Source organism: Rosa rugosa, chromosome 2 (assembly GCF_958449725.1).
Source record: "Rosa rugosa chromosome 2, drRosRugo1.1, whole genome shotgun sequence".
Lineage (NCBI taxonomy): Eukaryota > Viridiplantae > Streptophyta > Magnoliopsida > Rosales > Rosaceae > Rosa > Rosa rugosa.
Window position 1 is genome coordinate 19,303,331 of NC_084821.1, and position 14,279 is coordinate 19,317,609.

The 14,279-nt window shown below is 39.1% G+C and overlaps 2 protein-coding genes across 2 annotated transcripts; one reads left to right on the forward strand and one right to left on the reverse strand.

Moving 5' to 3' along the window:
* The first annotated feature begins 2,837 nt into the window (after positions 1-2,837).
* LOC133732848 (zinc finger protein BALDIBIS-like) lies at positions 2,838-5,470 on the forward strand. The gene is made up of 3 exons (XM_062160446.1): positions 2,838-3,336; positions 3,431-3,830; positions 4,052-5,470. The coding sequence occupies exons 1-3, from the start codon at positions 3,192-3,194 to the stop codon at positions 4,998-5,000; spliced, it is 1,494 nt and encodes a 497-aa protein (XP_062016430.1). The 5' UTR covers positions 2,838-3,191; the 3' UTR covers positions 5,001-5,470.
* Positions 5,471-8,714: 3,244 nt separating this feature from the next.
* Positions 8,715-9,506, reverse strand: LOC133730504 (secreted RxLR effector protein 161-like). The gene is made up of 3 exons (XM_062158082.1): positions 9,270-9,506; positions 9,035-9,221; positions 8,715-8,935 (listed from the first exon to the last, which is right to left on the reverse strand). The coding sequence occupies exons 1-3, from the start codon at positions 9,504-9,506 to the stop codon at positions 8,715-8,717; spliced, it is 645 nt and encodes a 214-aa protein (XP_062014066.1).
* Between the last annotated feature and the right edge of the window lie 4,773 nt (positions 9,507-14,279).

Genomic DNA, 14,279 nt, shown 5'->3' on the forward strand with positions numbered 1-14,279 from the left:
TAAAGCCAGGAGCCCAGAAGCCATCGTGCCCTTCGCCACTGGTGACCACAGTCTGTACCAACCGAAAATCGATCAGGCCTCACCTTAGTCCCAACCAAACCCCTAAATCAACCATCTGGGATCACCACCACCACCTCCCTCGACCTCGCACCCACCTGCAGCAGAAACCAGTACATCTCCCCCACGGTCATTATCCATCTTGATTGGCGACTCGTGCCAAGGAAAGCCGAAGAGGCCTGGTCGAAACCCACACCACACTCGTGCCTCAGTAGTCCACCAGCCCTTCGTTGCTCCAAAACATTGCCTCAGGCTTGAGTCCATCACCGACAAGACTTCGCTGGACTCTACAGAAGCACCAGATAGCGCCCTCACAAGTATCGACGGCCATCCTGCTGCCAGAATGAAAGCGACAAGAATACAAAAGCACCCAGCCACAAGGCTAACAATGGCCTTGGCCATTGGAGGTTGCGAGTTTTGGAAAATTTTATCGTAGATGGGAGGTTCACGAGAAACCCTAGCAGAGCGACTAGGTCAATAGGATAAGAATGCAATAACAGTTTGAAAGAGTTTGAAAGAAAAAAAAACTATCAAATTAATATTACATAAATACATAAAAAAATTTGACACTGTTAGCGTGTGTTAAGAGGCTAGTATATATTTGTTTACGAACAACTTTTATTTATTGAGGATTGATTTGTTTCTTACAATCCCTATTTCTGTGTGTGTGTGTGTGTCTATATATATATATATATATATATATATATATATATATATAGTGTGTCTGTGTGTGTGTGTGTGTGTGTGTAAAGGCTTAATTGCCAATTTGTTAACCTAGATTTTCACAATTAGCCAATTTGCTATCCTAAGTATTATTTCGGCCAATTTGCTACCTTGTGTTTCCAAAATTAGCCAATTTACTACCATTTCTTCGTATTAATTCATCCATTATTCCATCCAAACATTGATTAATTTTGAAAATCTAAGTTTGCAAATGACTAATTTTAAAAAGTTAAGGAAGCATATCGGTTAATCTTGAAAGCCTAAAGTAGTAAATTTGACTGAAGGATAACAAATTGGCTTACATATAACCTAGCTGTTGGTAAGTTATAATTCCAACATTGTAAAGGTCATGGGTTCGATTCTCACTGATATATATGTAAGGGTGGGGTGGGATAAGGATTAAAAAAAAAAAAAAGGTAGCAGATTGGTTAATTTTGAAAACTAAAATAGCAAATTTGTATATATTCTCAACACGCTCCCGCATGTGTGGCGAATTTTCAAGCCATACACGTGAACAACTTTTTGGGTGACATGGAGCCCGTGTGGCCGTTAGGCATGCACACGTGGAATGACCTAGCTCTGATACCATGATAAAGTAATCTGGGGTTCACATCCAAAACCAATTGACAATGGATGGAGTGGCTCAAACCCTTATAAACCTATAGACAATGTCCCATTTTTCTCATGTGGGATGTATATATTCTCAACACATTGAAGGGATAAACCTTGATGAATAGTTTCAAGTGGGTGCAAAATAGAGAAACTTCCTCCATCTTCGAAAGATTTATTAATAATTTTATATAATTGCAAATTTCTTATATGAAAATTGAACTCTCTTTAATCGTAAATATGGTGCATGTGAAAATGGCCAAGGATTGATGAAGATTTTTATTTATTTATTTTTTTTTTTCGGAGGGGACAAGGGAAGTTATTTATGACAAGGCTGGGACAGATTTTTGACTACGTGATGATTTGTTTGGGTTATATTATGTTCCATGGCTTGAAGGTAAATGTCGAAACTGATGAAGACTTTTTTTACTGCAAAAGAAGGACGCTCAGCAGGTAATACAAATTACAAATAAGGCTAACGTGGATACCTCAATTGGCTGCGTTCAAGGTTGCTGCTTCCGCCACGAGTAAGATGAAGATGAAGCTGAAGAGGGAAACATTCATAGCCTCCAATTAAGCTCAAATAGAGATGTGTCACAAACGTACAGTTAAAAACTAAGCCAAGAAATAGTTTTATTCTATATTACTGTATCAATTACTATTTAGCTACTCTAGAGCGATCAGTAGCCCATGAGAGGTGTTGTCTTACCTTAAACATCTGTTTCAATGGGACTTTCGCCCGTCTCTTAAGCAAAATTACCATTTTTGAAAATTGACAATAACAATGACGATCAAAAATGGATAAACTAACCATTACTGTTTTTCTCTTGTTTTCCAGGAACCCTAGCCAAACTAAAATTTCAACATCAAACATTTAAACCAAAAGTGAGATTTACCCTATTCATTTAATTATTACCCCAAGTAAGACCGATGAACAGTCAAACTCGTGAAAGATTCTCCTCCTCCTCAGTAGCCCCCAGAAGAGATCGAATTTCTAGATAACAGTGTTGGAGGTACAGGTTCGTGTGTGTAGGGAGAGACTGACTGACTCTATAGAGAGAGAGATTTTTGGTGTCCCGTGGGTTCTGGTCGACATCTCAAGCGGTACCAGTCATCTCTTGTCTTCGTATTATCAACTTTCTCTTCTCACTGTCACCACTGCTGACAGTCTGCAGTGGGCCCCACCAACTCTCTCACCTCTCACGGACGGCACCACCCTCTCTCTCTCTCTCTCTTATTTTCTCTGCATTCCCCTTTTATTCTTGGTCCTAACACAATTATGGCGTAATGATTTTTCACCTCATGTCAATTGCTGGCTGTAAAGGCAACTCACTTTTCACTCATTAGTCTCATTCCTTTTTTGGACTTTTCAACTCGACCTCCATTTCATCGTGTAAATGAGTGTTATTATATTGAATAAGAGAGGAGAGAATGGTCCAGCTGAGTCTATGGCTGGCTGACTTTGAGAGAGACAGAGAGAGAGCAGCCGTATTAGATAAGGAGGGAGACACAGAAAGAGATAGAGAGAGAGAAGAAATATTCTCTCTTCATTTATTTTCTGTTTGGTGTTTTTCTTTTCTGAGTTTCAAACAAAAACCTTGATTATTTCTGGGTTCTTAATTTCTAGCTACTTCTCTCAACCGGGGGATCGATCCAAGACACAAAAGCTTAGCTTGATTCTCAGATTTTAGTTGTATATTGTCTTCTACACCACTAAAGGTTTTGTCCTTTCTTGATTTTGCTGATAGGTTCTACCTAGCTTTTGTTTTACTTCTTTGTTTTGAGCAAGTTCCAGCCTCAAGATGATGTCATCGGAAGATGGGCTTTCAGTTCCCTCGACTATTAGTGGAGAGTTTCTTCATCAGGAGCCAAATCCGAACCCTAGCCCTAACCCTAATATGAGTAATCCGGCACTCAAGAGGAAGCGAAATTTACCCGGAACTCCAGGCAAGTATTGCATGTATTTAATTTCATTAATTAGCTAGCTTGACTTATAATCAAGATTTTTTTTTTTTAATTTAGTTTTTTGAATTATTTCCAGATCCAGATGCAGAAGTTATAGCTTTGTCCCCAAAATCTCTAATGGCCACAAACCGATTTGTTTGCGAAATCTGCAACAAAGGCTTCCAGAGGGACCAGAACTTGCAACTTCACCGACGCGGCCACAACCTTCCATGGAAGCTGAAACAAAGATCGAAGCTCGAAGTGATTAGAAAAAAGGTCTACGTCTGCCCCGAGAAGAGCTGCGTACACCACGAGCCTTCACGGGCTCTCGGAGACCTCACCGGAATCAAGAAGCACTTCAGCAGAAAGCACGGTGAGAAAAAATGGAAGTGCGAGAAGTGCTCGAAGAAGTACGCAGTGCAGTCAGATTGGAAAGCACATAGCAAGATTTGCGGGACTAGAGAGTATAGATGTGACTGTGGCACACTCTTTTCCAGGTAACACCCGTCTCTGCCATTTCGAAAAAAATACTATTCTCTGAACCAGTCATGACACAAGTTCTTCTGTGTGAGTGAGACGATATATAAATGTTAATTTCTTATTCTTCTTGCAATAAATTCCCTAGTTTAAGATTGATTTTGAAAGAGAATATACATTAAATGCACGCAAATAGCTGAATTTAATGTTGTATGACTGAGTGGATTTTTTTCCAAAACAGGAAAGATAGCTTCATAACTCATAGAGCTTTCTGTGATGCATTGGCGGCTGAAGAAAGCGCAAGGTTTGGTTCAACTTCAACAGCCACGAACATTAATGTTCCGAGCTTCATGAATGGATCTATTACAAATAATCAGCCTCATCATCAACAACAACAACAACAACAAGCGAGGAACATCCCCCATTTCTTACCAATCTTCCAACATCAGCAGCAGCCCGAATTCTCGGGCTCAGGTCACCTCTCTGCAGTCAACTTAGGCTTGCCTGAAATGGTGCAAACGGCGTCGTCAATGGATATGTTCGGACCCTCTTCCTCACAGAACCAGTGGCTCAACAAGTTCCCCGAGGCATCATTTACGAACGGGAATCTCTCGATGTCGTCATTAATGTCGACACGGGGACACAAGGAGGAGGAAGACTCCAAAGCAAATTTAAATTTGTCCGGAACGATGAGTTCGAGCTCTTTCTATAACAATAATCAGAGTCTAGGTCACATGTCAGCCACCGCACTCTTGCAAAAAGCTGCTCAAATGGGATCTACAACGAGCAACAACAGCGACGTCATTCCGGCGGCCTTTGGCTTCATGAACTCTTCACCATACAGCCACAACAAGAACGATGAGAACTTCAATGTATTGCTCAACTCCCTATCTCCTTCAACTCAAATCGGAGACGGGTCTTCGTCATTGTTTTCGACTTCATTCTTGAGCAACAAGATCAATCATCTAAATCACATGATGAATCTGCCTCTAGCAAGCAGTAGTTCTACTACTACAGTGAATGAGACCGAGAAGAGTAGCTTAACGAGGGATTTTCTCGGAGTAGGTGGAGTTACTGGTGTACCCTTCTTTCAACAAGAGCTAGGTGCAGCAAATTTAGCTTCAATGGGTTCAGCTATGGATCACTTGACCCAGTACAGTAGCAGTACTAGTGGTGCTACTCAGCAATGAGAAACCTTTCATTACAAGGTAGAGTACTGTACCCTTAATTTAGCCTTAGTTTTTGTTGTACTATAAGCTAGTGTTAATTAGATGAAACACTTGATTATACCAATTATGGAAAAGAGATTAGCAGAGAACTGAGAGATCGAAGAAAGTGAGGGCCAGTGCATGTTTTGGCTTAACAGGGACGGTGAAGTATCGGGCCCTCCATGCATGTTGTAGAACTTGTTTTTTTTCTTTTGAATTTCTTTTTTGTCAATGATAAAGGCTAAAGCCTAAATATTGATTGTCATCGTTAGATAAGAGTCGATGAGCTTCGTCACTGCCTAGCTTTCTCCTTCTCACTGTCAACAACATTTTCCACCGTCCATTATAATAAAGGTGTCTTATGTGGACCACGTACATTACTTACCATAGCTCTTCCTCATTGTGTTTTTGACTAAATTTTAATTGATTGCTATAGATGTACGTTTAAGTAATTTGCATTCCCAAGTAATGTTAGGTGGTTTTAACCATTGAATTTACGAAAGAATATTGATGTGATTTGTCAATTGTTGGTCACACCTAATATGCCCTAGGCTATTCCTGTATTCTGTTTTGGACTTTGAACGCATGCGACAAATATCCTTAAGGTTTATAATAAGGACAAAGATCTTCTTCCTATTTGTTTAGAGTGGTGCTATTCACACACAATTTTTCTCTATTCACACACTTCTTTTTTTTACAAATTACCCTAACTATCCTCTCTTGCAATTAAGGTTTTTTTTTTTTTTTTTTTTTTTTGGCTATTTGGCAATTCACTCATCCTCAAATCCTAAATCCTTATTTTTCCACAAGCACAGAAAACTTCAAAACTCTTTTCGATTCATTTTTCTTTTTTCCATCAAAAACTTCTCTAGCATAGTTATTCTCTCTCTCTCTCTCTCTAATGTGATACTTTGAAGTTCAATCAAAGTAGAACAAACAACTTTAGACCCATCTTTGGAGAAAATTTTACACTTGATTGCAATGGAAATATGGAAGAAAAATATGAGTTCAGTGATCATTCGAGTTCCTTTGAATCCATCATTCTTGATAAGATTCTAACTGAAATTATTTGGTGTATTTGAATCCATTGAGCAACTATATAACTTTATAACAACCTAATAATGATAGCCTTATGATTATAGACATGATTTGTTCTACTATATTATGCTAGAATCCGAAAGATTTTGCCATAGAAAAATTTTACAAATATGAGTTGGGGGGGAGGGTATCAGAGATAAGGAGTGATTGTTTGTGGGGGTGGGTTTCAGCAAGGGTTTGTGTTTTTTATTAAGGGTTGATTGGTTTTGATGCTTCTAGTTACTCTTATTTATTAGCTTTTATTTTTATGAAGCAATGTTGTGGACTGGTACATTGGTTTTTGTTATTTTCTACTAAATTATTTGGGTAATTCATGCTCCAATATACATTATTGAAGTATTTGTGCTGACAGTTTTATCATTGCTTCTAGTTAAAAGGAATTAAATGTGTTGAAATAAGGATAGCTTGCTCTTTGCTACTGTAAGATCATGTACAACTTTTTACTCTCCGGTTTTGCAGCCCCAACTATGGTTTATGCATTTCATTTTTATATACGAACCAACTTTTTACCATCTATACATTGCAGTTTAGTAACTATAACTACTACTCAAAATAGCCAACTAGTGATTGTATTGGCATGCTTTTCACAATGTTGAATTAGGTCCGGTACCTTTTTACGTAATAATCAGAGTGTGGAGAGCAAAACCATATTTACTGCTAAAAATTAGTGTTAATTGGAAGATCTTCGTATCATAATATATTAGTAGCAAAAAAATTTGATTTATTGTATAAATAATGTTTGATTCATGATTGACTTGCCACATAGAAAAAAAGAAATAAGAAAAAGAAACATAATTGCAAGGGAGGGTAGTTAGGGTAATTTGTAAAAGAAAATTAAATTAAAGTAATAGAAAATAGAGGGGGTGTGTGAATAGAGAAAATATGTGTGTGAATAGCACCACTCTTTGTTTATAAAGTATAATTATCTCTAATCCTATTCTTGTTTATTTCAATGAATCTAGTTTTGTTATTTGCAAACGCGTCATTTCCTCAAGGGATCTTCTTTGTTACTTAATTTTTCATGATCACAAAAAAAAAAAAAAAAAAAAATCGAAAAGAACAAAAGTACATTTTTTTTTCTCCACAAGGTTTTGTTTTCCCTATCGACCTAATTGAAATACGTACGTATGCGCGTTTCTTTTTTATTATTTTTGTTGCACTATTGTGTAGAAAACACGAAGAAAAAACTGGTCTTCTTATTTGATTCGCACTGAAATCGTAGATAACTTAACCACTTTTGTCACTAGGTGAGGAGTTTTACCCACAAGGTCTTGGTGCAATAGTTACTCATAGATTATTTTTGTCATTTTTAGATTTGAGAATTTATTCAATACGTCTCCTCACGTACGTGCAATCTCATGAAAAAAAATTAGTTAAGATAGGCAAAATAACAAGTGAATGACTTCAACAAGAAATGTGGTAAACATACAGTATATTGGAACTAGTAACTATTAACTTAATGAGCAATCGAAGATCATTTCACAAAACACATAAACACAACCAAATGATCAAGACAACAAGAACTAGAATTCATTAAGTGAAGAATGAATCACCTGCTTCATTAACAACAGCCATTTCTTCAAGAGCAGTAGCAGCAACACAGCTATTCAACACAAAGCTCCAAACACCAATCTCCAAGCTGCCACACGCGAGAAAGCCTTCTACTCTACTGTGTGTTTAACTCCTATCTATGAGGCAGGACTGAAATGTTTTGTCACACAGAGAATAGGGACTTCAAGCACCTATACATACAAGCTAGATAAGCATTCCCATAAAAGAGTCGTATGTGAGTTATATGTAAAGATGCTATGGTTATCATATCATACTGTTAGATATTTATCTTTATCAAAATGGATTCCTAACCCAAGAGTGACATACCAAAGCTCATTAGGTAACTAGGTAGATAATTCATATATTTTCTATTTATTGTAATAAGTTTAATCAACTTTGTTATTTACTTAATGTAGATAATATTTGGTCCACTTAATGTTTTACAATCTCCCCTTTGGACCAATATTGTCTACATATCAACTGAACCAAAACTCATTCCAGAAAATATCCAAAGTGTGCATTGAAATATATGATTTCTCAAAATCCATTCAATTTTGTCAAGAATGTAGCAGCTAAAATAGAACTTGGAAATAAACATGCTTGTGTAAACATACTTGTTCCAAATCACTTATAGTAACCTCTGCACCTCACATGAACTATAAAACTGATATGATGAAGTCAAGTGATAATGTATGTCACTCTGCAGTAAACACTTGATCATAGTCCAATTAAAATTTTGAATATCAAAATCATAATGTAAACATTATTTACTCAAGTACCATTGGATAATATGTTTGCTTCTTACTGAATATATGCATATAACCATCCACCTGATAATCAACAAACTAAAATAACAGCAATCAAATATTTTTCAAAATGAGATCAAGTTGTTAAAACAATATATATGAAAATACCTCGAGTTTTATTCATTTATCAAAACATGAATAAATATTGTTTCTAACATGAACTGCAAACTGAAACAAAATTGAAACTTTCAAACTAAGAAATTGGAAAACATGATCTTTATAACTTTTTCTCTTACTGAACTCAAGAATCCAAACTAGACAAAATTCCCATGTCTTCAACATGCTTCTTGAAAGCTGAAACTGATAATGCCTTGGTAAAAGGGTCTGCAAGCTGTGCATCTGTACTAACGGCAGCTATATCAATTTCTTCATCTTTTACCCTCTTTCTCACACTGTAGAACTTCAAGTCTATATGTTTTGAATTATTAGACCTCTTACTATTCTTGCTGAAGAACACAGCAGCTTCATTGTCACAATAAACTTTTAGTTTTCCATCAACAAGATTACTTAAAATGTTTGTTTCTAAAAGAAATTTTTTGATCTATAGGCCTTCACATACACCTTCATATATGGCTATTATTTCTGCTTGCATAGTGGATGTGGCTATCAATGACTGTTTCATTGTTTTCCAAGCCACTGCACCACCTGCCAACATATACACATATCCACAAGTAGATTTCATTGATGCAGGATAATTGCTTGCAAAGTATGAATCTGTAAAGCCTATGAGTTCAAGCTTCTTTACACTCTTATACACAAGCATGTGACTCTTAGTCCTTTACAGGTATCTCAATACCTTTTTATCAACAATCCAGTGCTTGTGTCCATGATCAGATTGAAACCTGGATAACATGCCATCAGTAAAAGATAGATCTAATCTAGTGCACACTTGTGCATACATGAAACTGCCAACTAATCTAGCATATGGTACAAACTCCATTTCCCTTTTATCAACACTTGTTTTGGGACACCGATCCTTATTTAATTTATCTCCCTTAGATATTGGAACCTCCCCATGAGCACAGGTTGCCATTTCAAACCTCTGAAGTACTTTTGAAATGTAGGCTTGTTGAGATAATCCCAATAGCCCTTGTGCTCTGTCTCTCTTTATCTCAATTCCTACTACATAAGAAGCTTCTCCTAGTACTCTTGAACGTCCTTCCGTGATGGGTCCGGACTCGACCCATCACGAGTCATGAATGTTTTGTCATGGAACTGCCAGGGGCTGGGGAACTCCTGGACAGTTCGAGGTCTCAAAGGGCTGGAGTCCCTAATTCATCCCTCTTTAATTTTCTTGTCTGAAACAAAGTGCACAGTCGCAGAAATGGTGGATGTTAAGGTTGAGCTGGGCTGGCGTAATGCGTTTGCGGTACCTTGTACTTTTAAAGTGAAGAAGCATGGCAAGGGGGTTAGTAGGTCTGGGGGGTTATGCCTTTTATGGAATGATGATGTACCGGTGTCTCTTAGGTCTTACTCTGACCATCATATAGATGTGATTGTGGGTAGTCCCTCGGACCCTAAAAGGTGGAGATTTACTGGGGTGTACGGGCACCCGAAAGTGGAGGACCGTCATCGAACTTGGTCTCTGTTGAAGACACTAGGGTTACAATGTTCTTTGCCCTGGGTATTAGGCGGAGACTTTAATGAGATCCTGTTGAATAGTGAAAAAGATGGAGGACCTGCGCGGTGTGAGCGGCAAATGGAAGGTTTTAGAGAGTTTGTTGAACTGTTCTCTCTGCGTGACATTGGTTTTTCGGGTCCTAGGTTCACTTGGAAAGGAAAACGTGGTGGTGAAGTAATACGGGTGAGGTTGGACCGTTTCTTAGTCAATGAGAACTGGTCAAACGTCTACCCTGCATCAAGAGTTATCCATCAGAATCCTAATAGGTCAGACCACCTACCCATCTTATTGGAGGTGCGTGAATGTCGGCCTAAGAAGAAAAAAAAGAAAAAAAAGCGATTCCGCTTCGAAGAATTATGGCTCAGGGAGGATGATTGTAGGAGGGTTGTTGAGTTGGGTTGGCGGAGTAATGAAGGGGATAATCCGTTCTCTGTCGTATGCAACAAGATCAGGGACACGCGTCATGCTTTGCAGGACTGGAGTGATACTAAGTTTGGGTCACTGAAGAAGGATATAGCTGCCCTACGTGATAAGCTAGCCTTGTTTTACGGGGACTCGTTCTCTGCTCCTCCTGACAACTTACGAATACAGCTTGAAACAGAGTTAGAGGAGCTTCTGAAGCGAGAGCAGGACTTTTGGCGTCAGCGGGCCAAAGTTTTTTGGCTCACTGAAGGTGACTCAAATACCCGGTTCTTCCATCAGAGAACAAGTAATAGAAGAAGGAAGAATAGAATCAAGGGCTTATTTAACGATGAAGGAGTATGGTGCCAGGATGACAGTGACCTAGAGCATATTGTGTTGAGCTATTTTACAAATTTATTCTCTACGTCCCATCCCCAGGGTGTTGATGAGGTAGCGTCTCTCTTAACTCCTTGCATTACTGATGATATGAATGTGTTACTCTCTCGTGAGGTTACAGATGTTGAGGTTCATATGGCTCTCAAGCAAATGCATCCGGCCAAAGCACCTGGGCCGGATGGTTTTGCCCCGTGCTTTTATCAACACTTCTGGGATTTGGTCGGCCATGATGTCTCTACTGCTATACGGTGCTTCATGGGGTCAGATGAGATGCTTAAAGTTTTGAACCACACGAATGTTACTCTGATACCAAAAGTTAAAGCCCCGGAACATATTAACCAGCTACGTCCCATCAGTCTCTGTAACGTTATTTACAAGCTGGGTTCTAAAGTCCTTGCTAATAGGTTGAAGCCATTATTGAAGAATATCATCTCTCCTTTCCAAAGCGCCTTCGTTCCGGGAAGATTGATTTCTGATAACTCCCTTGCGGCATTTGAAATTTCCCATTTCTTGAAGAAACGGAGGAGGGGACATGTTGGATATGGTGCCTTAAAATTGGATATGAGCAAGGCTTACGACCGGGTTGAATGGTCGTTCTTGGAGGCGGTGTTATTGCAGTTAGGTTTCAGTGTTGTCTGGGTAACGTGGGTGATGCGGTGTGTTCGAACAGTATCGTACTCCTTTGTCATCAATGGAGTTCCGAGAGGACGAATCATTCCAGCCCGGGGACTTAGACAGGGAGACTCTATTTCCCCATACCTCTTCTTGGTGTGCGCTGAGGCCTTATCTCGGATGATCATTCGTGCGGAGTTTGAGAAAAGACTTCATGGTGTCCGGATCTGCACAGGTGCTCCTTCTATCTCTCATTTGTTTTTTGCGGATGATTCTTTCATTTTTTTCAAGGCAGAGTATGATGAGTGTAGTGTGCTGAAGGAGATCTTTGAGAACTATGAGAGAGCCTCGGGGCAGGTCATAAATTACCAGAAAAGTTGTATTTCATTTAGCAAAAATGTCAAGAGAGATAAGCAAGATGCTCTAGCAGCGGTGTTAGGTGTTCTTCGAGTTGACAAACATGACAAATATTTAGGGTTACCCACGGAGTTAAGTTATTCTAAATCAGAGGCCTTCAACTTTCTTACTGAGAAGGTCAGGAAAAGAACTCAAGGATGGCGTGAGAAACACTTGAGTTTGGCTGGTAAGGAAATCATGATCAAAGCTGTGACCCAATCCATTCCCACTTATGTCATGAGCTGTTTTGAATTGCCCAAACACCTTTGTGTGGAAATGCATAATTTGATGGCTCGATTTTGGTGGGGAGACAAGGTAGATGATAAGAAGATCCATTGGTTGGCATGGGAGAATATGTGTGTGCCTAAATCGGAGGGAGGTTTGGGGTTTCGTAATATGGTCCTCTTCAATCAAGCTTTGCTTGCTAAGCAAGGCTGGCGACTTATACAAAACCCTGATTCCTTGTTAGCAAGAATGTACAAGGCACGCTATTTTCCAAATTGTGACTTTCTGGAGGCTAATCTGGATAGTGGGTCCTCTTATGCATGGAGAAGTATAATGTATGGGAAGCAGTTGTTGCTTAAGGGGGTGAGGTATCAAGTCGGAGATGGGAGTAAGCTGTCAGTGTGGGATGATCCCTGGATTCCTCTACCTTATAATTTCAAGCCCTTCTCTTCTCCTATGGAAGGCCTTGAGTCTTTGAAGGTAAATGATTTAATTGACCATGATGAGCATGAATGGATTGTACCGCTTCTTGAGGAGTTGTTCACACCTATAGAGATGGATATTATTCTGCGCATTCCACTCAGCCTTAGAAGGACTGATGACAAACTTGTCTGGCACTATGACAAGAAGGGAATGTATAGTGTACGTAATGGGTATCATGTGGCTCGAATGGAGGAAGGGAAGACAGAGCGTGCTTCGAGCTCTAATGGAGTGGTTGGTGCGAAGGGGAAGTATTGGAACGTAATCTGGCATTCCAAGATTCCTCCGAAAGTACGAGTTTTTGTGTGGAGATTAGTGAAGGGTATTCTGCCCACACGGGAGCTGCTAGTGAGAAGAGTTCCACTTACTGATGCACGTTGTATTTTTTGCATGAAGTCTGTGGAGACCGGTTTGCATGTCTTTCGTGATTGTGAAATAATTGCATGGTTCTGGAGCTGTACTTTGTTGGGATTAATGCCAAAATCTGTTCCTGCCATGTCATTGGAGGATTGGGTTCTTAATGTTGTTGATCAATATAATGCTGGTCAACGGTGTGCTTTCTTCATGGCATTGTGGGTTATTTGGTCAGAAAGGAATAATGTGGTCTGGAAGGGTAGTATCTTCAATGCTTCTTGTGCTGCTCAATGGGTCCAGAAATTTCTAGAAGATTATCAAGCTCTCCATGTTACTGGGAAGACCAAAAGTAGAAGGATTTTAGCCAAATGGGAGACCCCACCTAGTGGAAGACTTAAAGTGAACGTGGATGGGAGTTTCCGTGCCAATCATGGTGATGGTGGTGTTGGCGTGGTGATTCGTGATGAATTTGGGACTTGCGTAGCTGCTTTGGCTCGGCATTTCCCCTATGCTGCTTCCGCGCTTCACATGGAGGCTGAAGCGATCAGAGCAGGTATTCTTCTTGCTATCCACCAGGACTTGACTGATGTTGATTTAGAGTGTGATTGCTCTATTGTGGTTAATGCGATGCAACAAGAGGTGGTTGATAGGTCTGAAGTAGGGTGCATTATGGAAGATTGTAAGTCATATTTGACGTATTTTCGCTCTACTCAGATCCGTCATATTTTTCGGGAAGCAAATGGTGTAGCTAATAGGCTATCTCACCTTGCTAGTATGAATTATCTTAATGACTATTGGTTAGATGAGTCTCCTGCTATTATTCAGGATGTACTCTACGAGGATGCTTGTAATATTGCTAGAGGTCAAGGCTCTATGTCCCCCTCGATGCATATGTCTAATTTTAATATAATAAGTCAGGCGTGGGGATGAGCCTGCCAGCTTGGCTGGGTTCCAAACCCCTTCAAAAAAAAAAAAAAAAAAAAAAGAAGCTTCTCCTAGATCTTTCATATCAAAATTTCTCAACATAAATATTTTGGTATCTTTTAGCAAGTTAATGTCACTGCTAGCAAGGAGAATGTCATCTACATATAGGATAAGAAAAACAAACTGGTTTCCAACAATTTTAAGAAAAACACATTCATCAACTAGGTTTTCTGTAAAACCAAAAGATGCAACCACATAATCAAATTTTCTATACCATTGCCTAGATGCTTGTTTAAGTCCATATATAGATTTCTTAAGTTTACAGACTAAGTTTTCTTTTCCAGTTTCAATATAACCTTCTGGTTGTGACACGTATATCATTTCTTAAAGTTCACC

What these genes read in the sequence shown, in the direction of transcription:
- LOC133732848 (XM_062160446.1), top strand. Translation starts at nt 3,192, where the DNA reads ATGATGTCATCGGAAGATGGGCTTTCAGTTCCCTCGACTATTAGTGGA. An exon ending in AAATTTACCCGGAACTCCAG is followed by an intron (nt 3,337 to 3,430) that starts GCAAGTATTGCA and finishes AATTATTTCCAG; the next exon opens with ATCCAGATGCAGAAGTTATA. An exon ending in TGTGGCACACTCTTTTCCAG is followed by an intron (nt 3,831 to 4,051) that starts GTAACACCCGTC and finishes TTTCCAAAACAG; the next exon opens with GAAAGATAGCTTCATAACTC.
- LOC133730504 (XM_062158082.1), bottom strand. Translation starts at nt 9,506, where the DNA reads ATGGCAACCTGTGCTCATGGGGAGGTTCCAATATCTAAGGGAGATAAA. An exon ending in ACTGGATTGTTGATAAAAAG is followed by an intron (nt 9,222 to 9,269) that starts GTATTGAGATAC and finishes CTTGTGTATAAG; the next exon opens with AGTGTAAAGAAGCTTGAACT. An exon ending in AATAATAGCCATATATGAAG is followed by an intron (nt 8,936 to 9,034) that starts GTGTATGTGAAG and finishes GTGACAATGAAG; the next exon opens with CTGCTGTGTTCTTCAGCAAG.